Source organism: Microtus ochrogaster, chromosome 7 (assembly GCF_000317375.1).
Source record: "Microtus ochrogaster isolate Prairie Vole_2 chromosome 7, MicOch1.0, whole genome shotgun sequence".
NCBI classification, from domain to species: Eukaryota; Metazoa; Chordata; class Mammalia; order Rodentia; family Cricetidae; genus Microtus; species Microtus ochrogaster.
The window spans coordinates 40,567,819-40,581,525 of NC_022014.1; the positions used below are offsets into that span (position 1 = coordinate 40,567,819).

Genomic DNA, 13,707 nt, shown 5'->3' on the forward strand with positions numbered 1-13,707 from the left:
TGCTCACCTTACTAGACTTGGATGGAGGTGGGGGTTCCTTGGACTTCCCACAGGGCAGGGAACCCTGATTGCTCTTTGGGCTGATGAGGGACGGGGATTTGATTTGGAGGAGGGGGAGGGAAATGGGAGGCGGTTGAGGGGAAGAGACAGAAATCTTTAATAAATAAATAAAAAAAAAAAAAAAAAAAAGAATGGGCCTTTGAAGGACAAAAGGAGCCTGGCACCTGGATCTTTTGTGCTCTATTCTCTTCTACATGAGCTCCTGCCCTTGTGATGACCCCACCAGAGGCCAACTTGATGCTTCACACAGGGATTCCTCATGCTCCATAACTGTGAGTTAATGACCAGATTTCCTTATATACTGCCTAAGTTCATAGATTTTGTTATAACACAGGAAATATACACAGATTTTGTTGTCTAGGCCTTTTGGAAGCCACTCTTCCTTGTTCTGACACAGGGCTGACTCCTTGAACACTGATCACGCGTTTGTCCAGACACAAAGACATCTTCAGCAGGCTATCAATAGGGCTCAGCAGATTAAGGTGCTTGCCACCAAGCCTGATCACTTGACTTCAGTCTCCAGAACCTATAAGGTAGAAAGTGAACATGGACTCCACGTGTTGTGGTATCCATGCGACCACTCATGCGTTCCCACGTGCACACACAGCCCCAACACACAGTAGATTTTCAGGGACTGTTTCCACCTCCCTCTCCACCCTCCAAGTCTATAAGAGCTACTTGGACCAGTTGAGTCACCACTGGGTTATCTAGGGAAAGATATAGATAAGAATGAAGCAGTTTTGATGAAGACAACTTTAATGGTTTAGGAGGAACACCATTTGATGGACACATGCAGGAAAATGAAACTGGAAGCATCAGTGCTAAGTGCTGAGCTAGGAAAGTGTGGCTGATGATCTTGGTGGATACTTGTTCTTCCAAGTAACGGGGTATTAGAGTTGCCTGTGGGAAGATGAGCAATTTTCTTACCTCCTCTAATGCTATTAAGACTTATTACAACATGTTGCTATTGTTCATTTCTAGAAAATAGCTAGGGCCATAATCAAAAAGAAGACCCTGAGGCTGCCTGAATTTCATATGAGGTTTAGTTAGACCCTCCTCAAAGGACTTCAGTAAGGTGGGTATTATCCTGTAGGACACTCCTCGAGACAGTCTTGGCATTGTGCGCAAGTACTTCAATGATGAGGAGCTGTCTCCAGAGTCTTAAGCCACGGGTGAAAAAGTTCCACAAGCCATACCACCACGAGATTTCAAGACACCTGAGGAACGTGCACACGGGAAAACTCATCATGAGTCTCAGCCTCCAGTCCTTCGTGTGCAACTCCTGGAACTTCATGGCCATGCAGCCTATCTGCAGTGTCCCTGTCCTCTGAGCCACCTGCTGAAGGGACCCATCATCCACACCAAAGAGCTTCTGGTAGTTTTCAAAATTCTCCTGGAGGTCAGCAATATCACACATGCGGCTCTCAGCTGTCTCCTGGGGTCTTGTGAGCATGCTATTCTTCAGAGACAACGCCTTCTCGTTGATGCTCCTGTCACAGATTCCAGAAAGAGTCTCTAAGGAATCTGTATACCTGATGTTGGAGAGGTCTATTCTCAGTTTGTCTCTAAGGTTTGGGAAATCATGAAAATAAGGACTAAAGTTGGATACTAGGAATATGGGGGGCTCCTCCACCCCCTCCTTCTGGAGGTTTTCCTGGATGTTCTTTTGGATGTTCACCCGTAGCTGGGGTTCTGGGAGGGCACTTGTGTCGAGGTCCCTGTCCAGCTTTGTCCAGACGACATAGAACCTCCTTCTCATGCTCTGCATGGCTTTGGCCAGCTTCACATGATTCGAACTGAACTGCTCAGAAGCGATGATGATGATCAGGTCATATTTGCTGAAGTCCATCTCCTCCAGGTAGTTCTCCATGCTCAGGGATGTGACCCCTGTGCCAGGCAGGTCCCACAGGTCCACATTGGGAAACTTGGAGGAGGAGTATAGGGCTGGTTTCTGGGTGGTCCTCACCACCCCAGTGGGAGCTGAATCCTCCTCCTCATGTCCAATCTCCCTAAGAGCATTGATGAAGGATGACATGCCATTGCCGGAGTCCCCAGTTACAGCAATTCGTATTGGGTGTCTAGACATACTCTTTATTATATTATTAACCACACAGATCAATTTCAGCAAGTTCCCCTCCTTCACAGCCTCACCAATTTTCTTATTGACGTCTTGAGATCTGAGGATCTGGTTGGTACAGAATGACTCATTAACGGTGATGGATTTAGACGATGGACTGATGAGGGATTTTGCCATGTTTATGAAAAGTGTGACAGCCTGCAGAAGACAAGAAGACACTGGATGACACAGGAATCCACAGAAGTCACATACCCCAGTTATGGGAGTCATATCTGCCAGCGGAGACAGCATAGCAACTCCCTTGATCAGAGTGTGGTACCTCCTCTGGGATGGGCTTTCCCTGCAGCTGCATGGCCCTTCCCCATGCCTACCTTATAGCTGCCCTGCTGACCTTTGAGCCCAAGCTGCAGAATGTCAGCTGGGTCCTTCAGTGGGAAAATGGGTGGGCAGGTCTGACCACTGCGGAAGCCAGCTTTTCACAAGCCAGTCATCCACTCTGCTTCTCCTCATGAGTCAAATATTCATTGGGGGCGGTGGTGGCGTACGCCTTTAATCCCAGTTCTCAGGAGGCAGAAGCAGGTGAATTTCTATGAGTTTCAGGCCAGTCTGACCTACACAGTGTGTTCCAGGTCAACCAGGACTACATAGTGAGACCCTGTCTTCAAAAGAAAGATGGATTTTGTGTTTGTATGTGTTGCATGTGCACATATGTGCATGTGTGTGCATGTAGGTCAAGGGTGTTATTCCTGAGGAGACTAGTCACCTTGTTTTTAATTATTTGGTTTTATGTGTATGGGTGTTTTGCCTGTGTGTGTATGTGCACGACATGTGCCTGACTCTTGGGAGTCCAGAAAGCTGCTGGCTTTCCTGGAAGTGGAGCTACAGATGTTTGTGAACTGCCACATGGGTGCTGAGGATCGTACCCTGCCCTTCTGGAAGAGCAGCCGGTGCTCTTGACCACAAGTCTTCTCTCCAGCCCTTGTCTGTTCAGCTGGCCTCTCACTGGAACCTGTGGTTCATTGATGAGGTTAGATTGCGGGGGCCATGAGTCCCAGAGATCTGTCTGTCTCTACTCCCTGGCAGTGGGGTTGCAAACCTATTTTGTCATACCTAGGTTTTGGGGTTGTCTTGTGTTGCTTTTGGTTCTTCTCTGAACAGGGTCTCACAATGTAGCCCTGAATATCCTGGAACTCACTCTGCAGACCAGGCTGACCTTGAACTCACAGACATCCACCTGCCTCTGCTTCCCAAGTGCTGGGATTAAGACATATGTCTATGCCCAGCTTTGTTCATGTGGGTTCTGGGGGCTGAACTCACGGCCCTATGCACTCTATTGACTGTAAAGTAATTAGAACAGGAATAAATTGGAATAGAGATTTGTAACAGAGAATTGGAATTAGAATTGAGATAGAGAATTAAAGCAAAGAAATTATTAACAATTAGGACAGAAGAATTAGGGTAGAGGCAGAAGAACAAAGAGAGAAGAATAAAGAACACAAGAATAGAAAGAACATATTTGAGAAGATTCTTGTCCTAAAGTCTTCAGACTTTAGTTCCTACCCCTATTGTGGCATCTCTTTTTTAACCCTGAGTGAAAACTTTTATGGCAGGCCCTTGAAAGTTTTCAATAGGTGAATCCCTAGTGTCATAGTAAACTGTCACTGGGCGTGGTGTCATACACTTCTATTCCCAGCACTTAGAAGTTGGAGGCAGAAGAATGAGAAAGTAAGGGCATCCTCACCTACACATTAAATTTGAAACTAGCCTGGACTACATGAGACCCTGTCTCAAAAAGAAGAGAGGGGGGGAAGGAGGGGAAGGAAAGAAGGAAAGAAAGAAGGAAGGAAGGAAGGAAGGAAGGAAGGAAGGAAGGAAGGAAGGAAGGAAGGAAGGAAGGAAGGGAGGGAGGGAAAATCTAACCCTTTCTGTGTGTATCTCCACCATTTAAAAACTTCGGAACTCAGTCAGATGTAGTGGTAAATGCCCTTCATTCTAGGAGAAGCAGGTAGCTCTCCAGGTTCCAGGCCAGCCTGGCCTGCAGAGTGAGTTCCAATACACACAGAGGAAACCCTCTCTCAAAATTAAATAAGCAAGCAAGCAAGCAAACAAACAAACAAAAACTTGAAAACTCAAGACCATCTCTTTAATCCACACAGTGTATATCAGCACCATGAATTACTCCCAGCCAGACCCACCCCTTGGGTTCCCATGAAGCAACTGAGCACTTGGCCTGTCCCTACACTGAAGTGCCTGGTGTCTGCCCCATAAGGCCTATTGTTCCACATCAATTGTAGGACCCCTTCCAGGGTCCAGCTTCTGTTGGTTAGTTCCTTGTGGTGGCCCCATACAGTTCTCTCCTGGTGTGGCCTCCCACCCCCCACCCCACCCCCACTCCCGCCATTCTTTCCTTGGATGACCCCTCCTCTCAATCCTTTCCTGGGATGCTTCCTCCCTTTGTTCCCCTCATGGGATGGGTCCAGTTCTGCTCCCAAAACACTTCCTGCTGCTGCTCCTTACACAGTCCTTGGGTCTGGACCTGCCCTCTGTGTGAACGGGGTTGACTAAGAACCCCCACCTGTGCTTGAAGACTCACCCTGCTCCTTGAAACCCAGACAGTTTCAGAAGTCTCGGTTTTCTGACCCGGCATGGGGCAAGCCATGCTACCCACCTTCCAGATCTCGTTTAGCCACATCATGACCGAATGTGTGGGATGCTGTCTCTACAGCTCTCTGCTGTCTGGGTGAAGGCTTCTTAGTCTCCACTCAGATCTCTGGGCTGGTGTTCCTCTGGTGCTTCCTTCTCCCTTCGGTTTTATGCAGTATGAAGGTCTATGTGCATGGGCCTGAACTTTGTGGGTTTCTTACAAGCCTTAAGATCATTAATCTTCTTCAGAACCTATTAGAAAAATAATATTACAACACCTGAGTACAGATGGAGAAATATATTGTCAGAAATAAAGAAGGAGAGCCTTCTGCCGTCTTTCCACACCGACACCACGGTGCACACGAGTGTCCTGGCAGAGGCTCTCAAGAGCATCAACAGGGCTGAGAAGAGAGGCAAACACCAGGTCACCATCAGGCCGTGCTCTAAGCCATTGTTCAGTTACTAACTATAATGATGAACCACAGTCCCATTGGTAAATTTTAAATCATTGATGATCACAGAGCTGGGAAAATTGTTGGGAGCCTCACAGGGAGGTTGAACAAGTGTGGGGTGATCAACCCTAGATTTGAGGTACGACTCAAAGACCTAGAAATACGGCAGAACTCTCTGTTTGGTGACAACCTTAGTCTTCATTAACCATGAAGAAGCAAGACAAAAGCACACAGGAGGGAAATGCCTGGGATTCTTTTTCTAGAGATGTAAATACATAAACGAAAAGCCTCCGTGACCTGTAAGAAAGATTTAAGGCAAGAAAGAAAGAGAAAGGAAGGAAGGAAGAAAAGAAAGACACTAGCAAGCACACTCACATGTACACACACACTCACACACATGCATACACACAAGCAACACACTCTCACACCTGCATGAGAAGGTCACATACACAGTTTATGTGGCTGCACGTTAGTCTGTATCACTGGGTTCTGTCAAACTGTATTTTGCAGTTTTCTCCTCTGAAACGTTAAAGATGAACGCAGCACCCTGCGAAGAGCCAGTTTCTCCAACACAGATAAAAACGCTCAACTGAGTTAGACAGGAGGTCACTAAAGAAGCTAGCTTTCCAAGCCAGGACTCCTAGTCCCTGGGAGTTCCACATGAAGTACGCATGCACTTCACATAGTTCCAGGACATTCCAATATTGCCAGTGGGGAGTTCTCATCCTGGACTCTGGCCCCAAAGGCCAAGAGTGGCTGACTGAATGTGAGGAAACCCCCACCTGCTTTCTCTGAACTAGGTCCCTTCAGAAGACCCAAAGCCAGGGACAGACCAGTAAGGAAGGGCTAGTGGGTTGGAAGGACTCAACTCAGCCAAAACACCAGGATCTATGTGGTCCTGAAGACAGTCAGGGCTGGTGCCTGCTGTTCAGGATCCCTAAGAGGATAACCAGACCCCAAACAGCCTGCCCTAAGCAGTTTATAGCCCAAATTGCGCTTAGCAGTCTCTCACCTACCTGCTCAGAAGCCTTAGAAAACTGGAATCCAGTTCAGGAGGGAGAGAACAGAGGTGAGGGGACCTTCCGGGAAGAGCGTGTACAGGAGCTGGAGCAGCTGAAGGGCAGCCTGAGCTCCTGGGTTTCCTCTCAGACCCTGCTCCACTCTGGACCTCGCTCCAACTCCTCACTTGTAGGCATGAGCCCTGCCTCCCCCATCCCCACCCCCCCACCCCGGAGGAGGGGCCCCTGCCGGAGCTGCTTTCAGTTTCAGTTCCCAGAAACGGGTCGGTTTACTGGATTCAGCAACACAGCCTCTACATTCTTCTTCAGGGAGGGGCGGGGTTCTGTCAGATGGCCAGGCTTGAGGCTGGGAAGTCTGCCCAGGAACAGTGACATCCAAACTGCAGTCAGAGCCTCTTGGTGTGACCCATGAGCCTCCTTCTCTGGAGCCCCCTCTTGCTCAGATGACAGCATTATGTCCAGTCACGGTGAGCCTGGTCCTTTAGGACTGTGGGCCCTTCAAATGCTGCTGGAGGCTGCTGTCCCTGCTCGCTTGTTTGCTTGTTACCTCCAACCCCACTCAGCCCAGGTCCACCTAGGAGGAAACTTCTCTGACCTGCTCCGATCCTGTCATCTAGACAGGATCAAGGCATGTGGCCCCAACAGATCATGTCACCTTTAACCGGTCTCCTTCTGCCCATGAGTTTTTCCCAGTTCAGGATGATTTCAACAACAACAACAAAAATCACTTTCTTCTGTATGTATATGCCCACTTCCTGGGCAACATCTTTGCTCAGGGGCATGCCCTGGACCACTGATGTGCCCAGGCGGAGGGGAGTGGGCTGGTTTTCCTGCATTGCTGTTAAGCAGGACAAGACATAGTGGCTGGGCTTGGCCTATGCAATTGTCAGCACAGTCCATGCACCCTGGGCTGCTCTGCTGCCTTTCACTGGCCCAAACTCTCAGTTTCGCCCACTCACTGTGTCTGGGCTTTCCCTGTCTCCTCCATCCCCATCTTTGGCTTCCGTATGTGTGCCTAAGTGTATGTATGTACGTCACATGCATACATGAGCCTCAGAGATCAGCGGGAAATCCTGGAACTGGAGTTACAGGCGGTTGTGAGATGTGGACGCTCAGCGAGAGCAGTAGCTCCAGCCCCTGCACTCAGGAGGCAGAGGCGGGCAGATCTCTGTGAGTTCGAGGCTAGCCTTGTTGTGCTTTCCTGTCGCTTTAAGGGACAAGCCACGCCCACTCCCATTACCTCTGACCTGCCCGCTGCCATCTTGGGCCCTTCCTTTTCTGCTTCCTTGACGTGCATGCTTTTTATTATAAGGAAGACCTGGGAATGTTGTGCTTTCCTGTCCCTTTAAGGGACAAGCCACGCCCATTCCCCTACCCATCCGCTGAGGCAGGCTGATCTTCAGCTTCCGGCCTGAGCTCGCTCTCTTTTCCATCTTCCTCTCGGAGAGGTAGCTTCGCTTCTGCCTCTCTCTCCACTTTTCTGCTTCCCCCCTTCTCTGTCTCTCTGTCTCTATCTCTGTCTCTTTCTCCTCTTCTCTCCCTCTCCCTCTCCCTCTCTCTCTCTTTCTCTGTCCCCCCTTCACTCCTCCTCATCCATAACCCCCTGAATAAACATTCAACCTCACCCTGCATGTCATGTCTATCCATGTTTCTGTCTTCTGCCCACCCGCCATGTGTCTCCATGCCTGGAACCAGCCATTGCTCGGGGACCAGCAGCCGTCTCTGCCTGGGGCCCACTGTCTGCCGCCACATGGCCCGCCACCACCACCACTCGGGCCGCTGCTCTGGGACCAGCAGCCATTTCTGCCTGGGACTGGCTGCTCCCAGAGCCTACTGTCTGCCGCCACATGGCCCGCCACCGCTCAGGCCGCCGCTCAGGGACCGGCAGCCATTTCTGCCTGGGACTGGCTGCTCCCAGGGCTCACTGCCTGCCACCACATGGCCCGCTGCCACCATTTGGGACCTACAGCATTTCTGCTGCCTACTGCCACCGGGGATCTTGCAGCATTTTTAAAAAAAGAACAACAAGCCTGGTCTACAGAGTGAGTTCCAGGGCAGCTAGGGCGATACAGAAGAACCCTGTGGAGAAAAAAAAGAAAAGAAAAAGAAGGAAGGCAGGAGAAGGAAAAAAAGTAGAGAGTTGTGTCCTGCTTTCCCATCCCAGTCCTATAAATATATATATGTGATTTTTCTCTTGTTTTTGCATCCTAACCAAAGCTTTCCCTCCCCTCTTCCCAGTTCCCCACCTTCCTTCCTACCAGTGCCTTCTCCTCCCCACCTCCCTGCCCCATCCACTCCTCCACTGTTTCTCTTCAGGTACAGGCGGGCATCCCATGGCTATCAGCCAGCCATGGTATCTCAAGCTGCAGGAAGACGAGGCACGGCACCCACTCCTTCTCCAAGGTTGGATGAGGCACTCTGGCAGGAGGAATAGGTCCCAAAATCAGGCAGCAGAGTCAGAAACATCCCCCACTCTCACTGCTAGGATATAAGTGATGTTGTTAGGAAGAGCTGGAGGCTCTCCCTCTTCTGCAAGGGAAGCCAGTTCTCCAAGGAAGCCTGAGGAAGCATGGCTGCGGTAAAGTTACATACTCGTCCTGGCACCAACACTTTCCACATCCTGTTCTCAATGTCCTGCCTGCATGAGCCAAGTAGAGTGGGTGCCCAAGAGGTTTGGAAAGAATGTTTTAGATTCTTCCATTTTAATGGTCCTAGCATTCCAACTCAAGAGCTCTGGTCAGTCAAGTATTTATCCCAAGAATGAGTACAACCAAGGCTCACTGGGAGGGACCCTGGCTGCCAAGGTAGGGTTTATTTATAGACTGGGCACCAGATAAAAGCTCAAGGCAAAGTGACTTAGCAGTCAGATGCAGTGTGCAGCCACAGGATATGCAGAGCACAGGAAGCCTGCTCTGGGAGCCTTTGGCCAGAATCTCCTTCCAACTGGGGCAGTCTGGAGCTCGGGCTGCATCCTAGGACCAAGGTGGCCTCCTCCTCACATGGTGGCCCACCCCGAGGCTGTGTTTGTGGATAATCTGCCCATGGAAGGCATATGGGAGCTAGTCACCTCAAAACCCCTCACTTCCTCCTTGCTCCCTTTCCCTCAGCAAGATGTGAAAAGGCTCAGGTGTGAACGCTTGTCTTACACACTGAGAAGTCTGGCTTGTCAGCCTTGCTGTATGCTCTACCGTACTGTGCGTGAGCATCGCTGACACTCACTCCCAGTTGTTCCGTGCGGATGTTTGCCTATAACTAGCGTGTGTCACACGTGAAGACATGTAACACATATACACACGCACACATGTGCCTTTATGCAGGCAGACACAGAGCCTTCCCCTTCTGGTGGCCCAAGTTGTCGAAATGTAAACCTGTCATTTACTTTGAAACTAAATAAAGGTGTCCTTCTCAGAGACAGTGGGTGAGGGGGCCCTTAGCTCCAGATCAAACAGATTTTGTTGACATGGTTCCCACATGTGGCCCCAACTCATACCACACTTGTCTCACTGTGATATGGAGATTCTCTGTGGCTCTGAGGGAACAGACTACCTGGTCTCCTGATGTCCTGGGGCAAAGGTGGCTGTTGTCCTCTCTGCCCTCCTCACCTCACAAAGCACCTGAATCCAAGCTCAAGTTATCATACAGTCAGCTGATCTCCAGTTCAATATAACAGAGAAGTTCGTGGTGGGGCCCAAAGATAAGCTTCCTGCCTCTATCCTCAGAATAGATAACAGCCCTAGAAGTCTGCCGTGACACCGGTGGGAGTGTCTCTACCTGACAGCCCCTTGGAGGAGTCAGTCTTGTTGTCAATAATTTGAGGTGTAATTCAGCCAAAAAGAAACACTGTTGTTGTTGTTGTTGTTGTTGTTGTTGTTGTTGTTAAAAAATAGATCTCCATTTATCTGAGTGGTGGTCATCACCTGGCTTTAAAGAAGCTCGGAGTGACATGGATTGGGCTAGAGGACATAGACTCAACTTCCTTCTGAGCCATCCCTTCCCTTCAGACTCAGGAATCCTCTGCTGACCCACGTGTTCTTCATGAGTGTTGGCATGCTCACTGAAAGGGAATTTGTGCTTTCAGAGGTTTGTCCTGATAGCCATATTATAAGAAAGATGAGAGCGAGGCCAAGAACCAGAAAGTCGACCTCACCAGGCTGGGGCAGTCTTATTGACCAGTGAGGGGCCCCAACGTTTCTGAGGGGCAAACGTCAAGTGCTGGGGGACATGTATACATACATAGGTAACTACCAGGAAGTTACAGCTTTGTGTATCTGTCTGTGTGTGAGTTTGTGTGTTTTGTGGGGGGGGCTATGTGAATTTGTGTGTTGTGTGTGCGTATGTGTGGTGTATGCCTGTGTCAGTTTGTGTGTTTGTGTTTGCGTGCATGTGCACATGTGTGTGTGAGAGAGTTTATGTGCATGACCTGCATGCAGGTGCCCGAAGAATCCAGAGGCGTCAGATCTCCTGGAACGGGAATTACAAGCCCTTGTGAGCCAGCATGTGGGCGGTGGGACCCAAACCCAAGTCCTCCATAAGAGCAGTAAGCACTGTTAACCACGAAGCCTTCTCCCCGGCCATCATAATATTCTATGTGTCCAGTCTCTTGGCTTCTCCTGGCCACAGCTGCATCTTTAAGTTCTCTCTACCTTTCTTGCATGTCTTGAAGGTTCACAGCTGGGGGTGTGGACTTTTATGTTAGACAAGCAAAATTTAAATTTCCACACAAAAAGTTCTTAGAAAGCAACAGACCATGTTCCTTTTGCAGATAAACAGCGCCAGCTTCCAAAATAAAATTTCTCATTTGTGTGTCAGTTACTCATGCTGCTATCCATTCCATTCGATTTTTGTTTTACACACACACACACAAAATCAATTAGACACACTTTATTTTTAAACCTTCTAAAATAATTTGATCATGGAAAGACAGATGACTTGGCTGTTAATATTCCTCCTGAGGAGGACTGAAGTTTGGTGTGGGAAGTCCTTCTGTACATGTGTTGCTTTTAATGGTTAATGAATAAAGAAGTTGCTTCAGCCTGTGATAAGGCAGAATAAAGTAGGTAGGGAAGACTGAACTGAATGCTGGGAGGAAGAAGGCAGAGTCAGGGAGAAGCCAGATGGAACCTTACCTGGTAAGTCACAGCCATGTGGCGATAAACAGATTATGGAGATGGGTTGATTAAGGGTGTAAGAGCTAGCTAATAAGAAGCTAGAGCTAAGCCGGGCGATGGTGGCGCATGCCTCTAATCCCAGCACTTGGGAGGTAGAGGCAGGTGGATCTCTGTGAGTTCGAGACTAGCCTGGTCTACAGAGCTAGTTCCAGGACAGGCTCCAAAGCCACAGAGAAACCCTGTCTCGAAAAACCAAAAATAAATAAATAAATAAATAAGAAGCTAGAGCTAATAGGCTAAGCAGTGATTTAATTGATATAGTTTCTGTGTGGTTATTTTGAGTCTGAGCAGCCAGGAACAAGCAAGTAGTCTCCACCAACAGAAGTTCAATTCCCAGCACCCACATCATGTAGCTTACAAGCATATATAACTCCATCTCCAAGAGATCTAATGGTTCTGGCCTCCACAGGCATATGTATTCACAGGTAGAATCCTCACCCCCAAACACACACATATACACATAATTAAAAATAAAATAAAACCTTTAAAAAACAAAATAATTTCAATGGAAAAGTAGGCAAATTAATTTGCTAATAAAAATATTCAAGATAAAACAATGTCCCCATTAAAAGTCAATAATGTAAACTTCTAAACATGAAAATCAAACAAAAAATAACAAACCAACCACAAACAAGATCTTTCAGGTATGCTCTGCTGTCTGATGCATACATGTTTGCCTGTGCACGCCTATGCTGCCAGTGTGTGTTGAAAACTCATGCTGCCTCAAGCTCTTTGTCCTTGCTACACAAATAGAACCATGTTTTCCAGATAAGAGGCAACAACTTTCTCTCTCTCACAAGAGGCTTACTGTGTACCACTGCCAGAGGCCAGCCTGGCAATGGCCAAGTCCCAGAGAGGAGGTAAGGAGTTGGGAGGGAGGATTGAGCCAGGCCCTTAGTTGTTGGAGAATCTCGCAACGTGACTGACTAGCAGTCAGAATGCTTCTTTACTCACACAGAATTCAGTAAGCAGGTACAGGTTCATGTTGTTCCAAAACATAGACCATATTTTGTTTGCGGATGTGTGTTTAACTTTTGCTTGCATATCTTCTAGTCATCACTGATAAGCCGTGGGAAAACGAAGTTATCTCTTACAATCATTTCTACTCATCAAACACATAGCCCGGTCTATTCTCAGGCTGGCAGCTCTTGGGGTCTTCAAGGACACTAGACAGAAAGAAAATCTCAAGCCAGTTCAGGCAGATTGCCATATCCCCAACAATGTATTATTAACTCTTAGTAGTCAGAGTACCCAAAAAAATCCTCAGGCTGAAGCTGCTGCAGTTATTTTTCAAATTCTGGCATAATACAATGTTTTACGTTTTGTATCTTTGTAGAATTTGTTTATATGCTGAATCCTGGCATTCTGTTGTTCCTTGGTCATATGATACCACAGTGACTCTGTACGAAGACAACTTTTCTAGAAAGGGAGGTCCTGACACCTCATTCTTTTTTTTTTTTAATTTTATTGATTTTTATTGAGCTCTAGATTTTTCTCTGCTCCCCTCCCTTCCTCTCCCCTTCCATTCAACACTCTCCTACGGTCCCAATGCTCCCAATTTACTCAGGAGATCTTGTCTTTTTCTACTTCCCATGTAGATTAATTCCATGTATGTCTCTCTTTGGGTCCTCATTGTTGTCTAGGTTCTCTGGGATTGTGATTTGTAGGCTAGTTTTCTTTTATGTTTTAAAAACCACTTATGAGTGGTTTTTAACATGTGATAATTGTCTTTCTAGGTCTGGGTTACCTCACTCAAAATGATGTTTTCTAGCTCCATCCATTTTCCTGCAAAATTCAAGATGTCTTTATTTTTTTCTGCTGTGTAGTACTCCATTGTGTAAATGTACCACATTTTTCTTATCCATTCTTTGGTCAAGGGGCATTTAGGTTGTTTCCAGGTTCTGTCTATGACAAACAATGCTGCTATGAACATAGTTGAGCACATGTCCTTGTGGCACAATTGAGCATCCTTTGGCTATATACCCAAAAGTGGTATCACTGGGTCCTGAGGAAAGTTGTTTCCTAATTTTCTGAGAAATCGCCACACTGACATCCAAAGGGGCTGTACAATCTTGCACTCCCACCAGCAATGCAGGAGCTGACATCTCATTCTCTTATCATCCTTCCACACCATTCTTTGCCCTTCAATATAAGTCCCTGTGTAGGGCAGAGGTAACTTGACTAATCTGTGTTGCTGTATAGACCGTGTAATAGCCTGAGTGTATGGTAGGAAGAGGCTTGTAATCTGGTCTGTGGCCAATTCCTCTAGCCCACCGAATCTTGTTGGC

The 13,707-nt window shown here is 47.8% G+C and overlaps 1 protein-coding gene and 1 pseudogene across 1 annotated transcript; one reads left to right on the forward strand and one right to left on the reverse strand.

Annotated features, from left to right (window-relative positions):
* Positions 1–804: 804 nt before the first annotated feature.
* On the reverse strand, positions 805–6,450 carry LOC101994370 (immunity-related GTPase family M protein-like). The gene is made up of 3 exons (XM_005350019.3): positions 6,249–6,450; positions 4,806–5,032; positions 805–2,335 (listed from the first exon to the last, which is right to left on the reverse strand). The coding sequence occupies exons 2-3, from the start codon at positions 4,830–4,832 to the stop codon at positions 1,118–1,120; spliced, it is 1,245 nt and encodes a 414-aa protein (XP_005350076.1). The 5' UTR covers positions 4,833–5,032; positions 6,249–6,450; the 3' UTR covers positions 805–1,117.
* On the forward strand, positions 4,839–5,495 carry LOC106143830 (annotated as a pseudogene).
* Positions 6,451–13,707: the final 7,257 nt, after the last annotated feature.

Bases quoted from the DNA above. Each gene is read 5' to 3' on its own strand.
- LOC101994370 (XM_005350019.3), bottom strand. From the start codon at position 4,832: ATGATGTGGCTAAACGAGATCTGGAAG. The intron at 2,336-4,805 runs GTGGGTAGCATG...TGTCTTCTGCAG, and splicing joins GGCTAAACGAGATCTGGAAG to GCTGTCACACTTTTCATAAA.